The sequence below is a fragment of the Aethalodelphis obliquidens genome, unplaced genomic scaffold (genome assembly GCF_003676395.1).
Source record: "Aethalodelphis obliquidens isolate GAN/ISIS:26980383/991018 unplaced genomic scaffold, ASM367639v1 scaffold37, whole genome shotgun sequence".
Classification (NCBI taxonomy): domain Eukaryota; kingdom Metazoa; phylum Chordata; class Mammalia; order Artiodactyla; family Delphinidae; genus Aethalodelphis; species Aethalodelphis obliquidens.
In genome coordinates, this window is record NW_020837981.1 from 5,623,336 (window position 1) to 5,643,503 (window position 20,168).

Sequence of the window (20,168 nt, forward strand, 5' to 3'; positions counted from 1 at the left end):
TTTTAGCATAAAAATGGCTTCCCCGAGCTCTTCTGGTGACAATCTGTTTTTTTCTTTTTGCGGTACGCGGGCCTCTCACTGTTGTGGCCTCTCCCGTTGCGGAGCACAGGCTCCGGACGCACAGGCCCAGCGGCCATGGCTCACGGGCCCAGCTGCTCCGCGGCATGTGGAATCTTCCCGGACCGGGGCGCGACCCCGTGTCCCCTGCATTGGCAGGCGGACTCTCAACCACTGCACCACCAGGGAAGCCAGACAATCAGTTTTTAAGTGTTAGGTACTCTGTGTACTTCCTAGGTTCCAGGAAGTTCTGGATCCATTAATTTTTATTGTTATTCATGTGGAGAAGACCAGCACAGTCTCATGCACCAGCACAGATGGCTTTCCTGCCCGGCTCACAGCCCTGCCTTGGGGGCACGGGAGCCCCAGGAGATAGGTGAGCCCTGGCAGGTACAGCTGAAGGTGGGACAAGGATGGGCCGGAGAGACCTGAGAGCCCTGGCGGCAGCAGAGGACTTTGAGGATGGGGTGGTCCAGAGTGCCAGGTGCTGCAGAGGCCAAGAGAGGCATGGAGGCCGGTGACTGGGGTGTGTGGCTTTCAGTCAAGTGAGGAGAGTACTGGGTGGTGGTGGGAGGGGGACAGAGCCCGGACGAGCAGCCGCCTGGGAAGGAAAGCAGTGGTGGGGCGTGGGCCGGTAAGAGGGCAAGAGGGCCAAGGCAAGCTTTCTGGGATGGGGATACGTGGGATGGGGCGAGGACAGCAGGTGGGAAAGATAACAGTGCAGAAGCCCCAGGAGGAGGTGGGCAGGAGGGTCACAGGAAGGATGAGCAAAGACCCTGAAACTTCAAAGCGAGAGCGTATGGGGGGCCAGGAGGGGAAGTGCAGAGGCACAGGCTGGCCTCTATCCCAGTCTGAGAGGACAGGGAGTGGCTGGAGACTCAGGGTAGGCTGGGCAGGGAGCGACTGGGAGGGCTGCACTGCGGCTCCACGGAGGGAGCCCAGTGTGCTGGAGATGCCACGTGAGCATCCCTTATCTTGCACTTCTTTTCTATTCTCATCCAACTCAGAGTCAGATGAGATGGCTGAAAGTGGCCAGCAAGTTCGTAAACTAATTGGAAAACAAACCCAAACTCTGAAAAAGTCACAGCTAGACTTCACCCTGAACTGGGCTGTGACCTGTGAAGACACTTGCAAGGGGTCCAGCCACCAGGTCCACGTGAATAGATGGGACAGCAGGAGCTGTTGGTGCCCACACACCAGCGGTGAGGGCTTGGGGCCACCGACTCCCCCAGGGCAGCCTGGGTCAGAGGTACCTGGCACTGCCACTAACCTCCTCCACAGATGGGCCAGCAGGTCTAAAACACACAGCTCATGCAGTGGCAGTGCCCAGATTCCAACCCAGTGTCCCCAAGCTCTTTTGCCTGGACCTTACTGCCTGGGGCTGTACAGTTATAACCTAAAATAACATTTCCTCCGGGCCTGTGGAGTCAAAGTTCTACCTTATGCTTCCAGCTGGGCATAACTAAGCCACAAGCCAGCTTGTTCCAGGTGTAACCTCCACACAAAGAATCACTGAAAGTGGCACACAGAATCTAAAAAAAAAATCACCCGATGAAATTTATTTCAGATTGTGCCAACCACCTACCTTCCCGTCATGCCTACCCACACCCGATCCCACCGTTTCCCTCGGCAGCCGAGTTCACCACTGAGATGCTTAATGCCATCTTGATATGACCCAAAACAAAAACAATCACAACAACAGCATTAATATAAAGATATATTCCATAAAAGAGTTTGGCAGTCAAAGAAAAGCATCACACTTCCTAAAAACACAAGCATTCTTCCCCTAGTCTACAGAGAAAATTGTAAAAAAACAAAACAAAACCAACATCGTCAACAAACACCCACCAGTATATACCATTTTAGCATGTACACTTCGGCAAGTATGTGAAGGTGGCACTCCATCCCTGAACGATGAGGACAGAACGGGTACGAGAGCCAGAGAGGCGTTAGGGTGTAGACCAGCCAAAGATGCACGAACGCCCCAGCTCCGCCTGGGGGGTTATTCAGTACATAAGACAGACTTCATTTCCAACAGCAAGCCCCCAATAGCCCTGACAGGAAAGGTGGACACGGTGACCACAGATATCCCCGTCAGGGGTTGGAAGGTCACCATGAAAGTGAGCAACGAAACGTCTGAGCCTCTACGCAGCTGCAGGCTGGGGTCCGTGGCTCGGCCCAGGGGCCTGGCTACGGGGCTTCTCTTTCCAGGGAGAGGCGAATGCCAGGCCGGCCAGCCAGCCCTCAGCATGTGGCCTGGAGAGGAGCCCTGGCCAAAGGGGTCCAGCTGGCCATCTCTGGCTGGGGCTCCCCGGCCTTGCAGTGGGGGAGGGTCAGGGTCACGATTCAAGTTCCGGGTAACAGTTTCAGTAGCACCAAGACCAGAAGACAGTGAGGCCAAGTTGGGAGGGGAGTGGGGGTATGCATGTGGGGGGTGCACAGACGAAGGGGAGCATGTATGTGCAGCTGGGTTACTAGGGGTGATATGGAGAAGCTGCTGGAGCTGGTTCGTGGGACACTCAGGGAACTGAAAGGGACGGCGTCAGTCCCAGACGCCGCGTAAGGCTGTTGAGAGGAGAATGCCAGAGGAAATGAAGATGTGGTGTGAGAACATTCTTGCCCTATAAATAAACTATTTACACACTTCAGGAAAAGGAGAGCTGACTCCGCAGGAGAGCCATGCCCACTGCCCCCTCGTGCCCTCAGGGCATAATGCTGTTGAGGCTGGAGACAGTTCCCGCCCTGGGCGCCGGGGGACGACGGACGAGGCACTCCCGTGGCACCAGCCCCCGCACTGGCTCAGGCTTACTTCACTTGACATGGCCGAGGATCCTGCCAACACCCCGACCTGTGCAGACACTGCGGGCCCCCCTGGCACTCAGAGGGCCACAGAAGGTGTGGCTGCCCCCTAGGCCAGCACCAATGACATGAGCGGTGAGGAGGCCAGGGTGCAGCCACCAGAGCCGTCTGTCCCTCAGAGTCACCTCCCCCACTTAAAGACATACCCTCTGATTCCAGGCAGACCCCAGCGGGGCTGCTGGTCACAAGTCTGTGCAGGTGCGAGGGGGCCCCTGGGTCTCCAGCACCAGCAAGCAGAAACAGAGATCATGTCACGCGGATGCTGAAGGCAGGGTGCTGGCTCGGGCTGGGTGCGTCCGTTTCTCTCCCTCTGGACGTGAAGTTGATGGCGGTGAAGGGCTTCGGCCTCCACGGCGTGGCTCAGCTCTGCTCGCCCACCTGTGGCTCCTCAGAAGTGGTGGCCTGCCTTCACTGCCTCAATGTCCGAGATCAGGGTCCTCGCCAGGAAAATGCCAAATATCTGACAACAAAGCCGGCAGAGGCAGCGGCCGTCAGCATCGGGGCCGAGGGGGAGGTGGGGCAGGGCACCCCGCACTTCCCATCACCTCCACGCCCACCCGCAGAGGCTGCAACTGGGTACGTGGCCAAACGAGACCAACCCACAGTTAAAACAAATGAGCCCGGGCTCTGCTTTGCTGCGTGAAAAACAGTGGGATCTTCCCTAAAGCCTTGAAGGGGCAAACAGCAGGCACCACAGAAGCAAAACGGACGTTCTGCCCTGCCTGCAACATGACCACGCACATCCCATATCACAGGCCGCGACTCGCTTTGTACCCGGGGTGAAACGGAAAATGACAGGGTCACCCTGACTGGTTCTGATTCCCCAAATACCAAATCTCGAATGTTTCCTGCAAACCTGGATTCCACCATAAAAACAAGACTGTCCCCGATTTGGGCCATGCTGGTGTCTGAAGCTACACCCCGACCTCAGTGACCAGGATAATCACGTGGGAAGGCTGATCTTTTCCTACCAGAAACAGACTAATGTGAACTTGGTGACCTGAGGAATTCTGCTCCCCTCACCCCCCACTTTCAATCCCTCTTGTGGCTGGTAGCTGATGGGCCAGGCCTTCTGAAGTAAGAGATCCTTGCCTGCTTTGCAAGTAAATTTTTTTCTTTCTTTTTCCAGATGCTTCTGTCTCTCGGCCTTCCTTTGAGATCAGTCAACCACTGAGTGAAGGAGGAAAAAGGTGCGTGGATTGCTGGAGACCCCGCGTCCACCCCAGTCACCCTCTTCAAGGCAAGGTCAGAGCCGAACATTTTCTAAATGGTGGGTTTTCCACAGAGCAGCAGCCTCCGCTGCCTCCGAGGCTGCCTGGGGGGCTGCCGGCTTCTCCTCCCAGCCCTGGGCAACCCTGGAAAAACTCCTGGTTTTTCTGATTCACTGAATTCTTGACTTTCTCCCACCAGTTCTTCTCCCGGGAGACACTCAGCAGCCTACTCACCCTGGGCCTCACGCGCCCTCGGCCACCGGCATCTTTCCCAGTGTAAAATCTGGCTCAAGGGAACAGGTGCGGCCGCAAGGGGAGAGGAAGCCACGAAGGGCAGCGGGGGCAAACCTGCAGCAGTGAGATGGCGATGAAGACGCCGGCCACGATGTAGATGTTCCGTGGGAGCCACCCCTCCAGCGCCTGGATGCAGCCTTTCGTGAAGATGGACTCGTCCCATTTGCTCTTCAGCTGCAGGGAAACAGGACAGCGGCCTGAGCCCGAGACACGCAGGCCGTCCCCACCCTGGATCCCCAGAGGGCTCCCGCCGGGGGCAGAGCAAAGCTCGGCGGGGGTGGGGGGGAATGAGGGATCCGGGAGGCTGGTGCTGAGGACAGACGGACAGACAGAACTCTCCAGGAGAAACACATCTATTTGCCTCGGTCTCTGCCCCTCCCCGGGCAGTTCGCATTTTATAACCTGTCTAAGCAAAGGCTCCCTGGCTGTGATCTTTAACCCCTTTCTCTTAGGGCCTCCACACATTTCAAGGTCAGCTTGTTCAACACACCTCCACAGCCCACATCTGGAGAAAGGGGAGGGGGATGAGGGCTTGGGGAAGGAAAATGTGCCTTAAAGAGAGAAACTGGGGAAAGAGGGTTCAGCGTCTTTTGAGTCAGGAGAGGGAAGGGACAATGGCTTCTCCGAGTGTGCCCCCGAGCCCAGGTAAGCCTGGCTCCAAGAAGCAGAGCCAGCAGGAACAGGCTGAAGTCGACCCTAGCGGAGGCTCAGTCAGCACACAGGGATGTGGCCTCGGCAGACACCGTGTCCTCACCCACCCCGAACACAGCAGTCAGCCCCGGCCCCCCTCCCCTATCAGCCTCACCCATGAAACACTGACGGAACATTCATTCATTAGCAGTGTTAGGGGCTGAATTATGTCCCCCTAAAATTCCTATGTTGAAGTCTTAACCCCCCAAGACCTCAGAATGTGACTGTATTTGGAGAGAGGCTGTTTAAAGAGGTAAATAAATTACAATGAGGTCATTGGAGTTGGCCCTAATCCAATAACACTGGTGTCCTCGTGAGAAGAGATTAGGACACAGACAGACACAGAGGGAAGCCCATGTGAGGACACAGGGAAGAGGAGGCACCATCCAAGCCAAGGAGAGGGGCCTCAGAAGGGACCAACACTGCTGAGGCCTTGACCTCAGACTTCTAACCTCCAGAACTATGAGAAAATTAAATCTCTGTTATTTTAGCCGCAGGGCCTGGGTACTTTTTTACAGCAGCCCTAGCAACTGATGCAAGTGGCGAGGAAATTGGTCACTGAAGAAGCTGATGCTGACATAGGCCCACTGCTATGAAGCGGAGCTCACTGCAGAGGGAGTTGAGGTTTCCCAGCCTGGAGGGTCACATCCCTAGTGTCCACGGCCAACAGCAGGGTGCCTGCAGTTTCCCCGAAATCCCTCTCCTTCAGAACAGCTGTCATTCACATCACCAGAGGCCACCAGAGCAAGGACTGGGGTGGGTCCTCGCCTCTTCACGTGCAAGCGTACACTCCGTACGGCCTGAGGAAGCCCTTAGAGGGCTGAGCCCTGCTCCTGCCCTGAGCCTATCTCCCTTCCTGTCAGCATGGCCTCCATAATGGCGGCTGGACCAAGCCATGTGCCTCCTGCAACTCCACCCTGAACCCCTACATAACAGACACCTCCTGGGACCCCAAGGGTCTCTTAAACATGTCGCCTTTGTTCCCCCAAACTTTCATCCATCTTCTTTCCACTAACGTAGCAACTGCTAGATTTTGTGACTGTGGTTCACAGAGCTTGAAATCACACCCATTACTGTTCCCATGAATCTCGTCTTGCCAGCGGCTCAGGGAAGGCGTGTGTGTGGCCGTGTGCTCCCGCTTGCCTGGTTCCCAGCTTCGGTGGCCTCTCTGAGCTTAGTCTCCCCTGGCTTTCCCACTCCAGTTTGCACTTGTGCTAAATCGGGAAGGTGGACCCTAGAGAATAAACCTGAAGAATTCAAAGTCATATGCATTGGAGCTCTCACCTGAGTCCTGACATCATAGCCACACTGTGTGTTCACAACTTTTTGCTGTAAGAAAAGCAGAAAGATTAGTCATTTTTGTGCTCCAGAAGCCGGTGGTAGAAAGCTCTAGAAAAGTCACAACCAAACACCAGCAAACACCTGCACCAATTCCATTACAGCTCATGCCTTTCCATCATGCTGCCAACTAACCTTCCATGCTAGGACAAAGGTTGGCAAATTTTTTGTGTGAAGGGCAAGATAGTAAATACTTCAAACCCACCTACGTAGCTACTATTCAACTCTGCTGTTGTAGCATGAAGGCGGCCATTGACAATATGTAAATGAACAGGTATGGCTGTATTTCAATAAAACTTTATTTATGGACACTGAAGTTTGAATTTCATGATTTTCACGTGGCACAAAATATTATCCTTCTTTTGATTTATTTTCAACCACTTAAAACGGCTGAAACCATTCATGGCTCACAAGTCATCCAAAAACAGACAGCAGGCCAGATCTGGTGCAGGGGTTGTAGTCTGCCAATCTCTGAGCTAGAAGGGAAAAGCTACACTTGCTAAAGATTTCACAGTCACGGTGGAGAGGTCAGACACCGCTGTGCAGCCTCTGCAGACCTGAACCCCTCCCGGGCTGGGGAACGCGCCTAGAGCCCCGTGGCCCAGCACCAGGCAGTGTGATGGTACTGACGGCCGTAGGGGCTCCCTTCTGCTCAGGCTAGGTTTGGGCAAACATTCAGTGCTCCTTCAAGGACACCCAAGGGAATTCCCTGACAGTCCATTGGTTAGGACTCGGCGCTTTCACTGTTGTGGCGCCAGGTTCAATCCCTGGTCAGGGAACTAAGATCCCATAAGCCGTGCAGCGTGGCCAAAAAAATGGGGCGGGGGGCACCGAAGAGCTCAGTTTCTGGAACCCAAGGATGTGGTCTGTGGCCTGGGGATGAAGACAGGTGAAGAAGAAAGAACAGTGAAAGAATTCTGCACCACCCCCGGATGGCGATGTATGCCACCGCCCAGGGCTTCGGAGGACTGAGTGTTTGTTTTCTCCAGAGAAAGGAGACCAGGCCTCATTATATTCACAGCATCTTGTCCAGGCGGCCCTGAGTGAGAGCCCCTCACGGGAGGGGGACCACTGTTTTTTGCCTGCTTCACCCAGCACACCAGAGCCAGGGTGGGCCATGCAAAAACATTTATGGAATTTATAGGTATAGGATTTCAGAGCTGCAAGAGCCCTGAGGCGAGTGGAGGGGGAGCCGGGCACTCAATCCATCCGCAGAAGAGAAGAAGCCAGAGCCCTCAGGGAGGCAGGAACTGCTCCGCTCCAGAGGGACCGTCCATGCTTGGGCAGACTCACCGCGGGGTCGGGGACACAGCAGGAGAAGGGCACCCCACACTTCTCGCGGCTGTAGCTGGCGCCACTGCAGTTGAAGTAGACGTTGAGGTCCCAGTCTTCAGGGCCATATGCCCCACAGCACTGGTTCTGCAATCATAAAGCCGAGAACGGTCGGGGCTCTGAGCCAGGGCTGTCGTTGCCCCACGTAGAGTGTCTGTCTTAGGGACACGGGGTTCAGTGCACCTCTGTGTATCACACAGAGAAATCGAAGCCCGCCCCACGGACCTCCCATCACTGAGATGTGAGCGAGGTGACCCAAGTGGACCCTTAAGAAGGAAACTGTGTCCAGGTCCTGTCTGGGCCCAACACACCAGGCCGGCTCGGCAGTGCCCTGGGAGTCAGCTCTACTCCCTCCTCACCCTGGAACTTCCCCTTCCTCTCCAACTGACCCTCAACCCGGGAGAGCGGGCTTCTCGCTCTCCTTCTGATGTGGTCCTCTACTGCCCGCCGAGAGAACACCTCTTTGTGGGCAGTGTGCTTTCCTCCCCAGGAAAGGTCCAAGCTGACCCCAGTCACCTTTCGTGCCTCTTTACAGGAAACAGCTGCTGAAGTCTACTCCCAAGGAGAGTTATGGCTGGGGTGAAAGGTAACGCAAGCAAAGCTCTGCCCCTGACCCGGGGTCTCCACCCTCCCTTCCCAGAACCCCCCACTATCTGGTGAAGCAGCAAAGAAAAACCCCATTTGTCTAAAAAATCGTAAAACCAAACACAGTGAAAGCGGCACTGTGACGTCAGTGGCATCCCAATCCGAGAGCAGATGTCGTTTTCACACTTGCCCTTACAGCTCTCACGGTTATGGCCGTAATCACAGGCCCACAACCAGGATTTTGGCTTCACTTTCGGTTCTAAGGTAAAAATCCCGCCTCCCCTGCCCTGTCCTCCGTGGTTCCAGGTGCTCTAACGACTACCTGATATTCTACCATGAGGAAGCTCCATCATTTACTGAATCTCTAAGGAAAGGTATTTTTTAAAAGGAGAGGAAGGCAGTGGAGAAAACTACAATGTCGTTGAGGCCAGTGCAGAGAGGAACCGCCTTGGCATCCTTGACACCAGCAAGCCCAAGGTTATGTGGAAGTGAAGAGAGAATGGCAGCCTTGAACAGAAAAGGAAAAGGCACAGGAGGCAGTGATGTCAGCAGAGGGTGGGATGGGGACTTTCGCAGACGAACACGGAAGAGATCTAACAACAGAGGAAGGATCTAACGACACAGGAAGGATCTCTGATCACATAAATGGGTTTTGAGGGATCCTACAATACATGAAATAAGGGGTAAACAAGTTCTGGTTAATAAGGAGAACAGCTCATAGTTATTTTTAATGCTCTTCTATTTTCTCCTCAGAACAAAAGGGTTCCATATAGAAAGTTCCTGAGGAAGCTAGGTTTTCTGGCAGAGCACAGATCAAACAACAGCCTTGCACAGGCTGGCATGGTGGGGAGCTGGTTTCTCCTGGGGCCAGGGGGAGCGGGAGGGGTGGCAGAGATGGGGGACAGCAGTGGTCCCAGCCTCCAGGTACAGCCACACACAACGGGGAGGAAGGCCTGACAGAGAAAAGGCCACGGCCTGGGACTGCTTAGACAAACCCCCAGGAACAGAGTCCAGGGAGGTCACATTCCTCTCCATCTGAAGAACCTTCCTCCAGGCAGCTCTGCCCTCCCAAACAGGAAGGGGAAAAGGTCCCGAGGAGGAAGGGGACAAGAATAGCCTCAGTCGGGGAGTCACGCGCCCAGCTCTACCCCTCAGCACACACAGCACCTAGGAGACTGCAGCCGCCCGCGTGGCCAGGGCTGGAGAGACCTGGGCCCTGCGCAGGTAGAGGGTAGGGTGGCCGTGGGTGCAGCTGGACTGCCTGCCCAAAGCAAATGGGGGAGGGCGCCCTGAGAGCAAGCCTGGCCCGCCAGCAACCACAAGCAGACAAAGCTAACCTGACCAGAGTCGGGGGGGAGCACCTCCCCTGGCCTCCCGGCTGTGGGCAGAGCTGAGAAGGGAAGGCCCAGTGTTCCCCACCAGCCTGGCCCCCGAGCCATGCACACAGACTGAAGCCAGAAAAGCCAAGCTCTATCAGGGAGAAGGTGGTGCTTACAGCTTTCTGAAGGGAGTCGATGAGGTTCTGCAGGTCAATGTCATCCCGGTAGGATCTGATGTTGCTCTCGAAGAACTCCCGGAACCGGTCCCTCACCCAGTCCTGGAACAGGAAGGCCAGCACGGCCACGGCCAGCTCCAGGAAAAAGATGAGCACAATGGCACTGCAGAACTGCAGGGGGACAAGCACGGGAGCAGAAGTCACTACACCTCTGGCCTCCCAGCCAGACGCGCATCCTTGTCCGACCCAGAACCTCTGCCTGCTGCGAACAGCACGAGCTCGGCACCCAAGAGACCCACGTTGGAGTCTGGGGAATCCCACGTTATTAGCTGGGTACTCTGGGCAACTCATCCCTACTCACACTGCTGCATTGTTGGTAAGAGTCAGTTGAGTGAAAGTATGAGAAAGCTCCAAGACAATGTACCAACCACCTCCTATGAAGTAGCCCCCACTCCAAGGAAACTCCATCACGGGAATGAATGGCTATCCTACCCCACCAGGTATCAGCTCCTTCAGGGCAGAGACTGTGCTCCAGACACGCTATCTGACCACTCTCCTCGCACATACAACCATCCCAGTTGCTAGAAACTTGTTACTCCTACTTTAGGGATAAGGAAGCTGAGGTTCACTCGGGTTACATACTTTAGATACAGGACATCTGAGTTCCCTGGCAGGGCTCTTTACAACTCTGGAGTTGCTAACGTTATCAGTACCTACTCTGTATGTGTGTATATGATAGTCAACTGCATAAAAACCTCTGCAGAAGCAGAGCTGTCCCTGGCCACAATAGTGGTGGAATTCTGTAAAGGCCACTGCAGTCACAGGTACACACCCCCTCCCATCAAGGTGGGGCTCCAGCCTGTAGAGCTCAAGTTATCACAGCCGTTATCACTGGCCATACAGCACGCTAAGCAGCTATGCAACAACCAACAATATCTCAAAATAAGACAGGCACATGTACAAACATATACACACATAAGGCCCTCCAGAATGAAATCTCCATTCATAGAGAAGCAAGGTAACCAAACATAATCTTTAAGAGAAAAAACAATGAGAAAAAGCCCACGTGTTTTGCTTTCTAAATGAAGCCCAGAAAAAAAGGCTTGATCTAATAAATTCAACAAAAACTATAGTGCAAAACACAATTATGTGTTTTCCCCACCAGGTGCTATTTAATTTTAGCTGAATGCATTTCAAAATGAATATAAAACTAAACTCTTAGTAACTCGAAGTTCTGCCAGGAAATTAAGGATTCTGAATTGCACAGCCAACAGTTTCACACACCCTGGAGGAGGGAAAAGATTTCCTAACATTACTGACATCTTTTGATCTTAGCCAGGAAGGGCAAAGGTGAGTAGCAAACAAACAACTGGAACTTCTTAAGGGAGATGAAAGGCAAGGGAAGGGGAGGAGAGCAGGCCAGGGAGCAGCCGACTCTGCCCACTAGGAGATAAAATCCAGAGGGGCCCAGCCTCTCCAGAGATGAGGATCTGGTTCATCTGACTGTTCCCTGAAATCTTACCTTTCGTTAGGCAGCAGGGCACCAAGGGCTGCCTCCTCCCCCCACTGCCAGATCCTGGGGGAGGCTCATAAGAGCTGCTACCCACCCCCCAGATAAGGGCTAGGCCTGCCGGGCAGAGCCCACACCCCTACCTCCCCATCTCCTCCCACCCACGTGTCTAGGGCCACTCACAAAGTTGAGCAGGCAGATGTTCTCCCGCAGGGCCCCCACACAGCCAGCGAAACCCAGCGTGAACATCACCACGCCCACCATCAGCACCAGAACCACAGGGTCAATGCCATGCATCCGGGTCACTTTGGTGAGGTCGGACAGCACCCCCTGAAAGAGGCAGAGAAAGCAGGGTAACATCAGCTTCAAAGAGAGTTGAGGGTGCCCTGGGGGGCTGTGTCCGGACCTAAATGAGGACAGGGACCCGCCTTCCAAGGCTCAGTCTTGTCATTAAAAGCCACGGCATGGCGCGGCCCCTCCCCACCTGCCCCCTCAGAGCCCCCTCTGCCCAGTAGATCTTTGCCTACGTCAGCCCCCAGCCACTCTCCCGTTCCTGGTCTCCATCTAGGCTGTGACCGCCTCCCAGGCAGACCCCACACTTCTTTTGTAGCCTGCAGGGTACTGACGCCAGGCCTGGGGTGGAAGAGGTCCTGAGGGGCCCTCTGGTCCGTGGTCAAGGGCACCCCAGGGCCCTGGCCTCTGGCCATCTGGTGGTTGACTTGGCACTCAATTCATGGAGCACCCCACTATCCTGAGATGAAAACAGCTTCAACATGAACACGCTTGTGAACAGCACACCCGCCAAGGACAGGCGAAGGCAGCGCCATCCACTAACTTTCTGTGATGATGTAGATGTTCTATATCTGCACTGTTCACAATGGTAGCCACTGGTCACATGTGCTACTGAGCACTTGAAATGTGGCCTGGTGGAACTAAAGAACTGAATTTTAATTTGTATTTCATTTTAATTAATTTAGATATAATTAGTCATATCTGGCTAATGGCAACTGAAATGGACAGAGCAGTTCTACAGGATTCAAAGGAGGATGGAGAAAAGAGCAGCCGGACCAGGCACCCAGCTAGAATCAGGGAGCCAGGGTAGCCCGGCCTAGGCTCAGGGCTCCGTTGGCTGAGATGCTGCTGTTCCGGAGGCGGTCACACGGTGGCACTACGAGTCATGGTTTGCATCAGCTTCTTGGTCACTAGGGCAAAGTGACATTGCACTACAAGCTCTTAAAGGGGCCCAAACCCACAGGCAGACCTTATCCAGTTCCTAAGGCCATGGCAAGAAAGCCCACAGACCTAAGCGCTCCTGTCTCCTCCTCCTGAAAGCAGAAAGAGATTCCACTGAAGGAACAGAGGGCCCTGGGCCTGAGACTCGAGAGGAAGCTTTAGCTCCCACTGTTTCCAGCCTGGTCTCTCTACTTCCCCAGCGCCCACCTACCTGCAGAGCAAAATGTGGCACCAAAGCTCCACCCTGCCCACACCCAGTCTAGTCCCATCCTTGGAGTTCCAACTGCCCCTTGTCCTTCCGGACAGTAAGAGCCGGGTCTTCTCTCCTCCTCTCTCCTCTACAGGCTGGGCAAGGAGGTTCAAAGGTGCCTACAGGGCGCCCAGGGGGCACGTCCCAGAGCCCTGCTCCCTGACTCAGGGGTCCTTCCCGTGGACGAGAACAAGAGCTTCAGGAATCAACACAACTGTGTTCAGGGTCCTGCTGGCTCCCAGAGGCACAGACAGGACCCATTCCAGAAGGTAGCCCCAGGCCTGCCCTGGACACAGCTGTAGACATGCCCCAGGGTGACTCAGGGCTTCTGGGAACAGGAGAGAGGGCTCCCCACACTCACAGGGCTCAAAATCCCAACCAGCCCAACCTTGACCTCTAGCAGCGACCCTACCACGGGGAAACAGGGCCAGCAGCAGGACCCCAGGAGTTTTCATCCTAAGTTCAGTAACTTCCAAGAGCTGGCTCTGTAAAGATTAATGACTACGAACCTCGTCAGGGAGGAGTTTGGAGGAAGGGACAAACAAACCTGGCGGACTGATGCTCAGGGTCCTAGTGACAGTCACACCTACCTTTTCGCTCCACGCCCATAGTCCGACACCCAGGAAGACAACTCCAGCCAACTGAGCAGGCACAGCGGGAAGAGAGAGAGAGAAAGGTAGGTCAGAAACCAGCTCCACGAACATGCTTCTCATAGGAGGGACCACACTGCTAGTCAGGGCGTGTTCCTGGCTTGTGTCCAGGCTGGGCAGAACCAGGGCAAGGCGGCCCCCTTGGCCCCTGCAGATGACAGGGACTCTACACCAGCACAACAGGACGGTGAGGCTCTTCAGATAACCCACACCTATCTTCCCAGACCATTGGGACCAATTCCTTCAACCCCAGAGGTCCCCATGCTCTGGAGAGCAGAGACAAAGATCTCGGAGCAGACTCTGTCCAGGAGAGACTATGGAGTTAGAGACATCAGGCCACGCCCCATTTCTTCCCCATTCCACAAGCCCCCTACTCATTTCAATGCACTCTCTGGTGTGTAAGAAGACATCACCCCTCATGATGGCTGCCCCAGGAGCCTTCATGGGCTCCCAGCGCAGGCGAAGCCCTGCCTAGGACAGAGCACCCCCTGTGCCGCCCGCCTCGGGCCTCCAGCCCCGGAGACAGACTCCAAGCACAGACAAGCAGCCGCCCAGGCCATCTGCTGGCAAGGCTCAGGCTCCTCACTGTGGTGCCTACACTCGGCACTGCAGGGCATGCCTGTGCTCAGGAAATGCCTGGTTATGTTACCGAATTAAAAGAAGCCTGCACCAGGCCAAGTGCTCACCCCAGAAAAGCAGTGCCCCCCAAACCTGACCTCCTACACACAGGAACCCACCGGGGCTAAGGTGCCTCACGTGCACCATGACAAAAAGGGACCCCCAAATACACTCCACAGATTCCTACACCCCGGAGGATTGTTTCATAGAAAACAGACACCACGTGGCCTCTACAAATTAAGCAGCCCCGCATCTTTCTGCTTAACTGCTTTATACTCTGCTGGCATTTTGCTGCCGTTTATCAGGACCTCTCGGTAAACAACAGGGCAAGGTTCTCTGTGGCTGCAACTTTCCCAAGTGTATTCTCCAGCTTTAGGATACTCCTGTCTACTTCACTGCAAGCCCCAGAAGGCTGCACTCAGAAGAAGGGCCTTCAGAGAAAGCCCCGGAGTTCCCAACCTCCTCTGGGTCACAGGCCACTTTCAGAAAATGTGCACATGCCCAATGTTTTGGAGGGAATTTCAGAGGGTTCTCAGACTCCTTACTGCGGGTTCCCACAGCAGTCTGTGGATCCCAAGTGATGGAGTCCTGCCAAGACCTGATTCCCCCACCTAACAAAGCAGCATGAGAGCTGAGAGGGCCAGGACCAAAACTCTGAAACCGAGTCCCTCTGAAACCGAGTCCCTCTGAAACCGAGTCCCTCTGAAACAGTTCCCTGACAAGTTGATGATTAATCTCTCTATCCACAACTTTATTCCCTTTCTCATCCCGCCCCTGTTTCCCTCAAGATTGAGGAATATCAAAGAAAAGGGGTGACTGAAACCGAGCAGGACCCTGCGGGGCCTTCTTGGGTACAATGAGCCCCTCTGTGCCCGCTGCTTCTTGTTGGTCTCCCCTCCCCTTCTCCCCCCATTCCAAAGAGCAGACTCAAGCAGCTACTGATTAGAACAACAGAGTCACAGGACTCCTGGTTCCTCCAGAAGGGATTTAGATAACAATATGACACTATCTTTGAGCTGTTCTGCAGAAACTAAGACCACCACCCCCCAACCCTGTAGAGGATGGTGATTACCCACTGACCTGAAGAGGTATGTGGATCCCAGACTGACTGGAACCGGAAGGCAGATGATTCAGATTCCCCAACCATCTCCCTGTTACATCACCACTAACCAAGCAGAAGGAAGTCCACAAGTTAATCATATACCCTGTGACTCTCACCCCTAACATTTCCTTTAAAAACCCTTGACTGAAAGCCATCGGGGAGTTTTGGTCTTTTGAGCACGAGCTGCCCGTTCTCCTTGCTGGGCGCTCTGCGATAAACCTTGTACTTCCCTTCACCACAACCTGGTAGCAAAAGGACTGGCTTTGCTGCAAGTCGGGTGAGCGAACCCAAGTTCAGTTCAGTAACAATCCCAAGCAGTAAGTGAGAAGGCCCAGATCCCAAGTCTCTGTTTAGTTCATTCATTTACTCACTCACTCATTCATTCAACAGGCATTGAGTAAGTGCCAGGCACCATCTCAAGCACTGGAGACAGCACTGCGCCACGCGGGCAAAGACCCCTCTGCTGCCAGAACTTAGGCTCTCCGGAGCCGACACGTGGTCCTTTCCACCACATTGTGCTGATTTCCCACTTTTCCATCCTCCCATTGGATTAATGAGTTGATGAAGAGGGCTTCGTTTGCCTTGATGGGGTACACGACCAGTTCCCTTCCCTTCCCGAGTGTCTGACACTGCACGGTAAGCAAGCCTGAAGGTGACCAGTCGCCACCTGCCGAATCCCCGTAGGCCTCTCTCCCCACCATTCCTCAAGGTCTCCAATGACTCACTTCCCTCTTGCCAAGCGGGGGGGTCACGTCTTTTGCCTCAGCTTACCTGATCTCACCCAACACAGCTGGTCATTCTCTCTGTCACTGAGGCACTCAGCTTTGGGACACCAAGTGTACACACACAATTGTCTTCCACCCTCCCTGTTGTTTCTTCTCGGTCTCCTTTGTGGGTTTGTCCTCGTCTTTCAGAGCCCTCTAAATGCTGGAGAACCTCACTGCTCAGTCCTGGACCCCTGCCCTCCCCTGATCCCTCTAGATGATCTCATAACTAACACGGCTGACTCACAAATCCTAACCTCCAGCCATAGCTGCTCCCGAGTCAAACACCCCAATGCCTACTTGACTTGTCCAATGAATATGACTAGTAACATTTCAATCTTCACGTGCCCCCAAATGGAGCTGTGGTCTCCCAACCCCGGAGCAGCTCCTCCCCACCTCTCCCCTTCTCACCAAATGGCACCACTGACCATCTACTCATTTAAGACAGAAAACCTAGACCTCAGGCTTGACAGCTCTCTCCCTCCAACTCCACATTCAACCTATCAGGACCCCTCTGTTAGTCCTACCTTCAAAATACATAGCATACCCTCTCTGCTCCCACCTATCCATGCTTCATCCCTGCAGGGGCCTCCCCACCGTCTCCCCACAGGTCCCCAAGCAACTAGAACAATCCTTTAAAAATATGTCTAGATCACTCCCCTCCTCAAAATGCTCCGATGACTTCCTTTCACACTTAGAATAAAATTCAAACTCCTTGCCGTAGACCACGAGAACATGGGCAGCCATGCTGTGGCATGCGTCTCCAACACCATCTCCGATCCGGCTCCCCGGTCCCAATCCCCTTCTCTGGGCCACCCTGGTATTGTTACTGTTTCTTGAACTCACCAAACTCATCCCTGCCTCAGAGCCTTGACTAGATCCCTCAGCCTAGAATGTTCCTCCTCCATATCCCTTCCTGGCTTCCTCCCTCATTCCATTCAGGTCTCTTCAAATTTCTCCTCCTCAAACACATCTCCCTTTGCCATGCTATGTGGACGCTCCCCATCCATCACTCCTGATCTCCTTCCCTGCTAGATCTTCTTCATGGCACATATCCTAGACCACATGAGCTGTCTGTCTGTCTACTGTGCCTCCCCCCCACTTAAGCCCTCTGAGGGCAGCAATGTTTTCTATTCTGTTCAGGGTTGCCTAACCACTTTCCATGACAACCCACCAACCACCCGGTGCCAGGAGGGACAGTGAGGAAGGTCTGCCCCTCAGAAACCCTTCGCCGAATGCAGTCAGCTTGAGACACCAGCTCCCTACCACCGCAACCCAGTTCTCCTTCTCTCACAACAACGGGGCTCTAAGAATGAGAGCTTGTGTTTTTTTCCATTCTGTTTTACAGGAAGAACTAAAGTTAACTTTGCACCAGAAAGACAGGAACTGGGGGGGCAGGGACCCATGTCCGATCATGGGTTCAGTGAACAGTGGTCCAAGGCAGGACCTTCAGGGACCAACAGTTGTTTTAGAGACAAGGAGACACCAAACTGGGGAAGTGACCTGTCTGGGAGCTCACGACAGCCCCCTGAATGATCCAGGACTCTGGCCAGCTTTGCCTGGCTCCCCGTGGAGACCCTTCCCTGGACCTCCCTGGGACAGATGGTCTATGGAGCTGGGCTGTCCTCCTGGCTGCCAACCACCTGGGAGTGACAGTTAAGGTGCCTTCCAGCCTCAGAGTAACCTCCTTTGTCTCTCTTCTATGACCTGATTAAATTCCTTACCAAAGAGTGGAGCCCAACTCCCACCAAGCCCAAAGGGAGGCCAGCCTTGGACCCTCAGGTGCATACCCTGCGGTGGTCACCAGGGCAAGTAGCACCACCCTTTCCTGGGTGCCAGGTGCTGCATTAAACACAATACACCTAAAGAGGCCCTCCACACCCCATAACACTGGTACTATTACCCCCATTTTTCAAATGGGAAAGTTCCGATGTAAAACGATTTGGTTATTTGCCCAAAGTCAGACAGCTAGCTGGTGGCAACGTCAAGACACAAACTTGCATGTCTCTGTTCTGACATCATGTCATCTCATTGCCCTCAGGGCAGCCACCCAAGGCAGGAAGAGTGGGCACCAGCCTGTGCCCTCCACCACACGGGGCAGTCACAGTGCCCGGCGGTGCGGCAGTCCGCAGGAGGGCCTTCTAAGCTGTGCAACCCTAAAGCCAACGTCCCACATCATCAGGTGGGGAGGATCACTCTGTGTCCAGTCTGGCCCTCTTTGGGGGTCACTGTGAAGATTCAGTAGTGACCTCTCCACCTTAGGCAAAGGCCCCTGTGAAAGAAGGTGAGAGGTCTCCTGGGGGGCATTCTGGGCTGGTCCAGCCCTGCCTTGTTTCAGAAGCCACACGGAGTCCACTCACCAAGTGGGCAAGCCTTTACCCAGCAGGTCCCAGACACAGCGGAAGTGTAGACATGTAGCCAGGCCCTGCTGGACTGGAGGAGGATTCCAACGCCAAGGAGGTCAAAAGCAGCCCCTCATCACCCACGATGTAGCGGGCTTGGTCTCCTGTAAGAGTTCACTTCAGTGCGCGAACGCACTTAGGCAGTTCTTGCGGCTCCAGAGGACTTGCCTCCACAAGCTCGAGACAAACCGCCAGCAGCCGCGAAACGCTTTCAGGCCGTGCCCTGCCGGCCCCTGATTCCTGCAGACTCCCCTGGCTGAGGAAGGGTGACATTCACAGAACCCCTGCCCCTGGGCCACCAGAGGGAGCCTCAGAAAAAAACAAGAAGGAAACCCAAGAGTAAGCACCGAGACCCGAGGGAGTCCAGGGCAGCGCTGAAAAAATAGCATGGGTCAGCCAGTCCTGGTTCCGGCTCCACCCTGCAACAAGTGACAGGACTTGTGCGAGTCCAGAAATTTCTCTGAGCCTGTTTTTGTTTGCAAAATGGGGATGACCCTTCCTGGGTCATAGGAGGGTTGTAAGAATTCAAAGAAGTATCCCGAGTGATGTGCTTACCCAGGAGCACTGAGCGAGCCCTGCCCTGACATGGAGGCAGAACAGAGGCCGCGGGGACCCTCAAGACGCCACAAGCATTTGCTGGCTTGAAAGCACTCTGCGCACCATCCCCCAACGACTTGCAGCTTTGTCCTGAGACAAGGTCCTCCTTTCCAGAGGCATCTGTTTCATTGGGCTTCTGGAGACAAGAGTAAAGCAGAGTTTAAGGAAACAGATGCCTTCTGGAGGCTTTTCAAGCGAGGTGGGGAAAGGATGATGGAAAGAAAACAGGGCAGGGAGTGGAAGAAGATAGAACTGTCTCAGCTCTGTTCCTAACTCACCCTGTGGCTCTGAGCAAGCCATCCCTCTCTCTTGGACTTCAGTTTGCCAACCTGCAAAACTGAATAGGTAGAGACCAATGATCTCCAAGGGCCTCTGCACCTCCCACTGCCTAAGCTCTGCCACCATAAATCATGCCAGGTGGAAACCCAACAGTCCTTGGCACTCACTCTCCAGAACTGGAAATCCGGAGTCCAGGTCTGGGGAGTCCAGGGAACACCAGAGATGCTCGTGGTCACTTGAAAGGACACCAGAGGGCACAGACCCTAGACCCAACCTGGCCCTGAGAGCCAGTGCACTGAGGGGGAGTCCCAGGACATCTGTCGGGATCAGGAGGCCTTGCCCCTCCAGACTGCGATCACTCTGGACCCTAAACAGAGCATAAAAGGAACGCCTCTTTCAAAACAGTCCCACATGAAAAAAAAGCTTAAACCAAGCCAGTTCTTTGTGGGAGTTTGGAAGTTCTGGGAGCTGGAAGGGACGCTAAAGCCCAGCTTCTTTTCCCGGAGGGAAATGGGCCCAGGGCAGGATGGTGCCTTGCTCAGGGTCACACAGCTATCACACACCAGCTCTTCCTCCTGCCGGAAGGGTGGTTCTGAAAACCAGAAGCACATGTGCCCTTCCCGCGGAGCCAGTGAACTCCTGCGAGGGGCCCGAGGAGGAGGTGGGGAGGACTACCCACAGGGCTCTGGGGCAGCTTCCACATAATCTCCGTGCTCCCTGATAACAGGGAGCTCACGCCCACCACACCCTGCCCAGGAATCTGACTGTATGAGCCTTTGAACGAAAGGAAGGCAGGGAGGCAGAGTTCTCCAAGGGAGGTTACAGGCAGCGCCCCAGGCAATGGAGAGAAGGAACCCCCACCCCAGCCTCACCCCACCCCAGCCCCTGCCATCGCTGGCACA

General features: G+C 54.6%; 1 protein-coding gene across 8 annotated transcripts in view; it reads right to left on the minus strand.

Annotated features, from left to right (window-relative positions):
- Nucleotides 1-1,754: 1,754 nt before the first annotated feature.
- TSPAN14 (tetraspanin 14) overlaps nt 1,755-20,168 on the minus strand; it is a 55,039-nt gene continuing 36,625 nt past the window's right edge. For 3 of the 8 annotated variants that reach the window (XM_027129713.1, XM_027129715.1, XM_027129714.1), the window contains exons 3-10: nt 13,445-13,495; nt 11,555-11,701; nt 9,862-10,032; nt 7,743-7,868; nt 6,396-6,440; nt 4,476-4,595; nt 4,009-4,086; nt 1,755-3,376 (exon numbers count right to left, since the gene is read on the minus strand). In XM_027129713.1, the coding sequence (XP_026985514.1) occupies nt 3,305-3,376; nt 4,009-4,086; nt 4,476-4,595; nt 6,396-6,440; nt 7,743-7,868; nt 9,862-10,032; nt 11,555-11,701; nt 13,445-13,495 (810 nt within the window). In that variant the 3' untranslated portion in view covers nt 1,755-3,304. The other 5 variants (XM_027129720.1, XM_027129719.1, XM_027129716.1 and 2 more) reach the window with 5 other exon arrangements.